This window comes from Neophocaena asiaeorientalis, unplaced genomic scaffold, assembly GCF_003031525.2.
Source record: "Neophocaena asiaeorientalis asiaeorientalis breed wild unplaced genomic scaffold, Neophocaena_asiaeorientalis_V1.1 scaffold242, whole genome shotgun sequence".
NCBI lineage: Eukaryota > Metazoa > Chordata > Mammalia > Artiodactyla > Phocoenidae > Neophocaena > Neophocaena asiaeorientalis.
This window is the reverse complement of record NW_020172451.1, coordinates 5,269,018-5,276,803: the sequence shown is the minus strand read 5'-3', so window position 1 is coordinate 5,276,803 and position 7,786 is coordinate 5,269,018. Positions and strand designations below refer to the sequence as shown.

The following is a 7,786-nucleotide window of genomic DNA, read 5'->3' as shown; positions in this document are numbered from 1 at the left end:
CAAAAAAAAAAATCAAAAACCCAAGTGGTCACGAACCTTTAAAAACGAGCCTCTTCTCTGAAGATGTTGAGCTGCGACAGCGTCCTTGTGCAGCAGGGAGCAGACACTGCGTACCTTTGGATTAATAGTATGTCCGGCCACTTCCAGAAACTGCAGAGACATTTTCTTCATCTTGTCTCTCTATATATATTGTGGTCTTGACATTTTTGCAAAATAATGCATTTCATTTACCAAGTGACAATGATCTGATCGTCTGCAGTCGTGGAAAAAGCGATTTCCATGAGTTCACTTGTTTTATTCCAAGCATTTTACAGATGGTAAATTACTGGCTTCATTCTTTCCTAAGTTACACATTAGCTTTTTTTTTTTTTTTCCAGTTAAAGCAAATTATAAAGCAAACCAGGAGAAGAAGAAAGATTATTTAAGAAAGGCCGACAACGTCAGGAGTTATAGGGCAGCTGCTCACAGAGTTCGGGCACTGAGTGTGTTGTGTTCACAGCACACACCTCGCTCGTGTACATGGTAGGACGTCAGTGTGGTTTTGAACCTGTGACCTTGTTTTGATCCGCACTCCTTCCTTGACTAGGAGACTACCTGGGCGGAGAAGCGTATTGGGCCGGTGGCCTGCACCTGTACACCCCGTTACCTTTCCGACCGGGCCAGGGCGGCTTTGGAGAGCTCTTCAGAACTCACTTCTTCCTCAACGCAGGAAACCTCTGCAACCTCAACTATGGTAAAACTTGGACTATTTAGCACCATTCGGCACAGCTGACCTTATGTTTAAAAGCACAGGACACAAGTGGGTGTCTGTGTCACATTTAGATTGCGTCGTCTCTTAAGAGTAGGCACTGTGCCTGCCTGAGACACCTGCAACACCTGATGTGCCCAGAGTGAAGCTGTTGGTCAAATGGCTAGAACATGCATAATGAATCGTCATCGGATGCTGCTTTGCAAAGAGAAACCTGTCTGTTTAGCAGACATTTCTCGAGCGGTGACTCTGTGCCAGTCATTATGGCCACAGAGCTGAGTGAGACCTGGTCTCTCCCCTAGGGGCTCAGGGCCGGGCGAGGCGCACAGATGTCCCGGCTTGGGGAGGTGTCTGGAAAACCAAGGCTTGGAGTAGGGCTTCCTGGGCCGTCAGTGGTGGGCAAATGCCATTCTAGGCAAAGGGAACAGAACGTGCCAGGCCCAGAGAATTGAGAGGACCTGTGTTCTTCTGGGACGGTGAGGAAGTACGGTCCCCAGCCCTGTCTTGAGTTTGGGCCTAATCTCACTTCATGCATTCTCCTCAAGTATCTAGGCCTGGCTTAAAAGATGACCAGAGGCCACACAGAGGGGGAGAGCCAGGGCTGTCCAAGGACGTGTGCGGGGGACCATGTGCTATTGGTCACACCTCCTCTTCTCTCTCTTCAGGGGAGGGCCCCAGAGCTCACATTCGAAAGCTGGCTGAGTGCATCCGCTGGTCTTATGGCGCAGGGATCGTCCTCAGGCTGGGCAACATCGCGCGGCTGGAGCTGAACTACTGCGTCCCCATGGGCGTGCAGGGCGGAGACAGGTATGTGCTGGGAGGTTCTCTCCACAGGTACACGGCGCTGTCTTGTCACTTCGTTTTGGACATAGTTAATCACCAGCGGCCTTTAAATTTCAAGACTTCAGGAGAAATTGAATAGTTAGCAAAAGAATGAAAACACAGGGATTTTTGTCCATGGGGTTCTCCATACAGTTTGGAGGAAAGGCCGTGATGTGTTCCCGTCCCCCCACCTTATGCTGTTTGCACTTGTCATCAGGTAGAGGGAGCTCCTCTGGCGGCCTGGCTGGAGGTGGTGGCCGCCGTTTCGGGTCCTGCGCTGAGCAGAGTGAGGTGTTGCTGGTGGGGACTTTGCGGGCTGGGAGCCTGGAGGCTGGGTGGGCACAGCTCTGCTCGGGCCGCCGAAGACCTGCTTTCTGGCCCTTCTCCACCAGTCATTTTACTGAACAAGATCTGCTGAATATTCATGGATGAATATGGTACAAGGCCGATTACAGCTACAGAAATTAATTCTGTTTCTTCAAGTATTTGGTATGCATTGTAGAAATTTCCAGAAGTCCAGAAGTATTGTCATGATAGTATGTAAATCATACCATGGACTGGGGGCTTAAACAGCAGACTTGTATCTCTCACCATCTGGAGGCTGCAAAGTCCAGGACCAGGGTGCCGGCAGGTTCGGTTCCGGGTCAAGGACCCTCTTCCCGGCTTGCAGACGGCGCCTTCTCACTGGGCTCTCACCTGAAGGGGGCAGAGAGCAGGCTCTCTGGTGTCTCTTCTTACAAGGACACCAGTTCCACCAAGGACCCCATCTTAATTAAGCTGCCTCATCTAAGGTGACTTAGTTACGTCCTCAAGGCCCCACCTCCAGATACTGTCACATGGCAGGGCTGGGGGGTGGGCGTTTAGTGCTTCAGCCTGTGAGGATTGGGGGACACGGACATTCTGCCGGTAACCTAGTGTTTCTATACATTTCAGGACTCAGGGCTGTAGTTTTTTCTTCTCGGTGTTCTGTCTACATTCAGCTGTGATGCTGAGTCATAGCCAGGCTTCCAGCGTGAAGTTGTAGTTTGTGCTCGTTTAAGGAAGTGCTGTACCAGTCTTACTCCCCCTGTCTTCTGCTTCAGCGTGGTGGGTGATGGTGTTTTGAAGGGAAGCCGCATTAGGAGGCTTTTAACAAAGCTTTGTTCTTAGGTGCACGTCAGTGTCTGTCATCCAGATCCTCTGTGGCCGTCGCTTCAGGAGTCTGCCCTCCTCCGCTCTCCCTGGGAGGCTGGCTCGGCCCGGGGCCGCCCTGCCGCCCTTCCTCCCCGTGCCCCCACGGGTCTGCTGCTCTGACGACTGTTAATTCCCCTCCACGCCTTGCCTGCTCTCGGCACAGAGCAGAAGCCGAGAAAGGTCCCGTTGCCCAGGCTGAGCGTGCACTGGAGTCCAGCTGCACAGGCTCGGAGTGCAGCCTGGCTGCCCCGTGGCTGTGTGGCCCGGGGTGAGTTACTTAACCTCTCTGGGTCTCCGTTTTCACAACCGTAGGATGGATGCTAACGATAGTGATTACTTAGCAGTTTTGAGGGCTGAATGAATTAGCACACACGCAGCGTGTAGAGTGGTACCCAGCGTGCTGTCAGCAAAGCTGGTTATTTCTCGTGTTGCTGCTGCTGCTGCACTCGCCCTGGCCAGCTGTTCACAAAGGAAGCGAACGGTGTGTGTGCGTCCCCCGCCGTCCGCAGCGGCACTGTGCGCGCTTAGAGGCGTGCCGCAGATGGGGTGATGTGGCCTGACTTCAGGGATAGTGAAATGTGGGGAACTGTGCACCTTCCCTAGAGCAAGCTTTGTGCATTAGGTAACATCGTAGCTTCAGGAAATGAAGCTAACGTTGCAGGTTGCTTTCTGCAAAACCTTGTTCCCACCACAGGCATGGGCGTGGGGCTCCCTGGCGTAACAACCAGGTGCTAATTGAGTCCTTGCAGGGAGCGGCACCTGCACCAACACCGGGACCAGGTCAGATGGAGCCATCTAGGCCTGCGCTTCTCAAACCGTAATGTGCTTGGGTCTGGAGTGGGCTGCGCTGCGGGTGGGCTGCGCGGCCAGCCCCTGCCCTGTCCGTCCCTGGCTGTGTGACCTGGGCAAGCCCTGCTGGCTCTGGGCCTCCGGTCCTTCAGACTGGAAGGCGCTGCCGTCGTGTGGCTGCAGCATCCTCGGAGGCCACTGGGTGTCGCTGTGCTCCCGGAATCCGGGTGCTGCTCTCGGAGCCCGGCTTCCACTACCTGCCTCCCCGAATCTCTGCAGGGGGTGGAGTGGGTACGTTCACCACTCCACTCTGCTCTCTCTCTTCAGGTTAAATTTGAAAAATATGTGTCAGCCATTAATTTCAAATGTGGGTTCTGAAAGGAGGAAGCATGCTGTGCAGGGGATATTTAAAGACCAGAACATAAGGACGCTTCTCTGCCCCCCAGGCTGCTCTGTTCTGGGGTCCTGGTGGTTACAGCAGATGCTTCTCACGCGCAGTGTCCCTGAGTAGGGGGCTCGCCGTCACTCAGCGTATGGCTAGGTTTGAAGTTTTGTCATCAAAATTGGAATTTCGTGACGTTCGAGCGATCTTGCCAGGGTTTAATCTTCATTTCTAAAATGAAGCAGCTAACAGGATGGGGAGTTACATGTGTGCCAGGCATCCATAGGTCCCCCGCCCAGTGAGTGCAATCGCTTTGTAATTAGGATTTCAGATCTTTACAGAAATGAAAATCGCTTTGAAATATTTGTCGAGTTTTATACCGGAGGTGACGTGTGACACCGTTGTCTCTGCGCTCTGATGGCGAATGCTCTGTGTCTTACCGAGTGTGGTCCCTGGAAATGCGCTGGTGACTGAGGCAGCTGGCGGGGAGGGCAGTGCACAGTTAGTAACAGAGAAAGACCAGGCAGGGAGTCGTGGAGGGCTTCCCGGGGGAGGTGATAGCTCCAGGCCACAGAGCAGCTGGAGCCAAGGTGTGCACGCATGGAATGCCTGTGGGCGCCAGCTTCTACCCTTCGCAGGAGCAGAAGTGAGGTGCAGGGCGGCCCTTGATGCAGGCGGGGCCTGAGTTCCGGTCACTCTTGTCCCCCACCCGTCTCTGCCCTCCAGCCTCTCTGGCCTTTTCCCTTAGGGCACACGCCAGCGCCCCTGAGTTCTGGCACTCGTCGGCCTGCTCCCTGCTGAATTCCCCGTGCTAGACCGGCACCTGGTGTTCCTGGGAGCTGGCTGGGGGACCCTGGTGTGGCCTTCAACGAGCCCTTGGCGCCGAGTCCGAGGCTGGCCGGGTGCAGGCAGGGAGCCTCCGGGTGGTGCTGGAGTGGCACAGCTGGGCCGCCCTGAGACTGCCGGTGGGAGGGGGAGACTCGAGACTCGGGGCCTTTCCTGAGGCGCCTACTGGATTATAGGCATATAGGCACACGGGACACAGAGCAGGAAGATGGGCGTTTGGTGAGGCTGTCTCCGTGCACCTGGCCTCTGCGACACTGTTTTGGATGTTTGTGGTGGGTATTTTTCCTGTGACACGTTTATATGGTCTCTGAACATAAACCTGTGCTTGTAAAGGTCTTTAACCTCTTTACAGTTGGAGTAGACGAGCCTTTATGGAATGCCTGCTTGTTTCTGAATCGTGTGAACCCAGGGCTTGACTTATTTTGATCTTGATCGAGCCTATTTTCAGACATTTTTCTAAACAGCGAATGCAGGCAGGGACTACTTTTATGGACCTAATGATATAAAAGGTAAAGACACCTCGTTTAGATCTGAGCAGACGAAGTTGTACAAACACAGCCATGGTTCTGACTGGATCTTTGCCTTTTAAGGACGATGGTGAGGTTACTCAGGGTCACACGGGGACTGTAGCTGTCCCTTCTGGTCAGGTGACTTCTGATATGGTTGATTAGTGAGTGCCCTTGACCCTGCAGAAGGTCAGTGACAACAGTTAAGGTTCTCTCTTTTGAGTCCCTTAATTGATCAGATAATTTCATTCCCACGCTGAAAAAGAAAAACTTTCTGCCAGTTTTCAGGTGCTGTAAGTTCTGAGATTGGGTGACAGCACAAGTGTTGTGACAGTAGAAACATTAGCTTTTCTCTGAATGAGGGGGCTGTTCTCTTCCAGTTTTCCTGGAAACTCTCCAGAACTTGCAAAACTGCTGTGTTACGCAAACACTCCGTCAGCTGCTGGTTGGGATTCGGAACGTTTTTTCCCTGGAAGCTCATGCTTTCTGGTGTTCAGGTCCCGGGGTTAGGCCCTCTGTCCCGAGTACAGTACTGGCCCTGCCCCGAGCACAGCCAGCAGGTGGGCGGCACGGGAGTCCGTCCTCCACGGTGTGGGCTGCAGGGGGAGCGGTTCTCGGCCTGGCGGCGCACCAGCATCACTGTGGAGTCTCAGGAGTACAGCTGCCTGGGCTGCGGCCGGTGAGTCTCACCCTGCGTGCGGCCGGGGCTTGAACCAGGACGTCATGGAAACAGCAAGGCCTGCAGCAGGGCGTCCTCCGAGGCAGCTGAGGCAGCAGGGCCCGCGGGCGCGCTTGCGTTTGGGTCCAGAGTTCTGCTCTGAGGCTCCTGCCGTGACCGCAGCCATCTCCTCACTGCCCAGCCCGTTTGCTCATCTGAAAATGGGCTCAGTGATCTGTCTGCCGGTGAAAGAGCAGCACACTGAATGTAACCTGCACAGCGTCAGCGGGTAGCAGGTGTTGCAACCCACGTGCCCTCTTTGCATCCTCCCTTTCCTGGGAAAGGAGCAGGTTCTAAAGAGGCAGGTTAAACCCTTTGGGGCTGTGGGTTCTGCCATCCTCCCCACCCCATCCTGGGCCTCCCTGTGTCCTGTGTTTTGCCAGGGGCCCTTCCACGGCCACGTCTCTGATCACCTCTCTGCCCTGTGCTGTGCAAAAGGTGCCTCTTCTCTGGTAGCCTCAGAAATAAACACGAAGCTTTTCTTCCCGCCCCAGGAGTTTTGTTTTCATGAATATGTCTCTCCCAGGTCCTCCTCTTGTCTAGTTTCCGGTTGGGTCAGGATTGGCGGGGAAACAGAGAGGAGTAGAGGAGGGAGCAGGGAAGGGGGATTCGTGTCTCCATTTTGTTCCCTTTTCCATCCTCCAAAGGCTGGTTCTCAAACCAGCAAAGGAGGGAGTGCCTGGGGACAGCTGGTGAAGCCGGGTAGCCGGGAGGGAGGAAAGAGGTGAGAGGCGGGCAGGAAGAGCCTGGCATTGCTTCTGAGACGTGCACGTTTCTGGAATTGGGCGAATGGCAGCGTGAGCAGAGCGGACCACAGAGTTGATTTCCTGCCTTAAAAACAACAAAAAAACAACAAAAAAAACCAACAAAAAACTTCTTTTTTTAGGATCTGTGATGGCGTCCAGTTTGGAGCTGGGATACGGTTCCTGTAGCTGATGCAGAGCATCCCCTGTCCCCTCCAGCAGCAGCTCTGGGACTTGGGCAGCAGTGAGTCACTCGGTGCCACACACTTTGTCTCCAAATAAACACGTTTCATGTGATTATTTGAATGCAGTCCTTGTGGGAAACCATGTCAATAAATTTTAAAGACAAATATTCAGATGCACTGTGGGTGTGATTTGCTTTCCACAGTCAGTGTGCCCCACGCCGGCTCTTCCTGAGGCCCAGGTCAAGTCGCCCGCCGTGCGTTCTCTCACGTGTGCCCCGCCGCGGGGAGGGACATCAGATGTCTCCCGATTCCTCATCATCCCGCACTCTTCTGTTTGTTCCCATGAGTCAGAGGGATCGGCAGGGAGCTCGGAGGAGGCGCAGGCCCGCCGCTGGGGGGCGCGTGTGCTCTGGCTCCATGCCGGCTGATCCGAGGGGCCCGCATCAAAGGGGGCTGCAGTCGCAGGGTCACCTCCGTGTGTGTGAGCGCCCTGCGAGAAGGAAGCTGCGTGTAATGCCATGGACGGGGAGGCAGAGAGGAAGAGTGTTCTCTGGAGGGAACAGCCGCATCATTTATAAAGATGCGTGAATCAGCTCCTGTCGCTGCCGTAGCAAAGCACTACACACCTAGAGGCGTAACTCGACACAGAGCAGTCACCTTGCAGTCTGGAGGCCAGGAGTCCAAAATGGGTCTCACTGGGCTGAAACCAGGGTGTCAGCAGGGCTGCGTTCCTTCTGGAGGTTCTAGGGGAGGATCTGCTTCCCAGCCTTCCCCAGCTTCTGGAGGCACCCGTTCCTTGGCTCGTGGCCCCTTCCTGTATCTCAAAGCCAGCAGTTCAGCATCTTCCAGTCTCCCTCCGGATCTTTGCCTCTCG

The 7,786-nt window shown here is 54.5% G+C and overlaps 1 protein-coding gene across 1 annotated transcript in view; it reads left to right on the top strand.

Annotated features, from left to right (window-relative positions):
* SAMM50 (SAMM50 sorting and assembly machinery component) overlaps positions 1 to 7,086 on the top strand; it is a 32,459-nt gene extending 25,373 nt beyond the window's left edge. Inside the window, exons 13-15 of the mRNA XM_024737547.1 lie at positions 587 to 733; positions 1,414 to 1,555; positions 6,871 to 7,086. Of these exons, the coding sequence (XP_024593315.1) occupies positions 587 to 733; positions 1,414 to 1,555; positions 6,871 to 6,916 (335 nt within the window). The 3' untranslated portion in view covers positions 6,917 to 7,086. The remainder of the gene's footprint in view (positions 1 to 586; positions 734 to 1,413; positions 1,556 to 6,870) is intronic.
* The last annotated feature ends 700 nt before the right edge of the window (positions 7,087 to 7,786 follow it).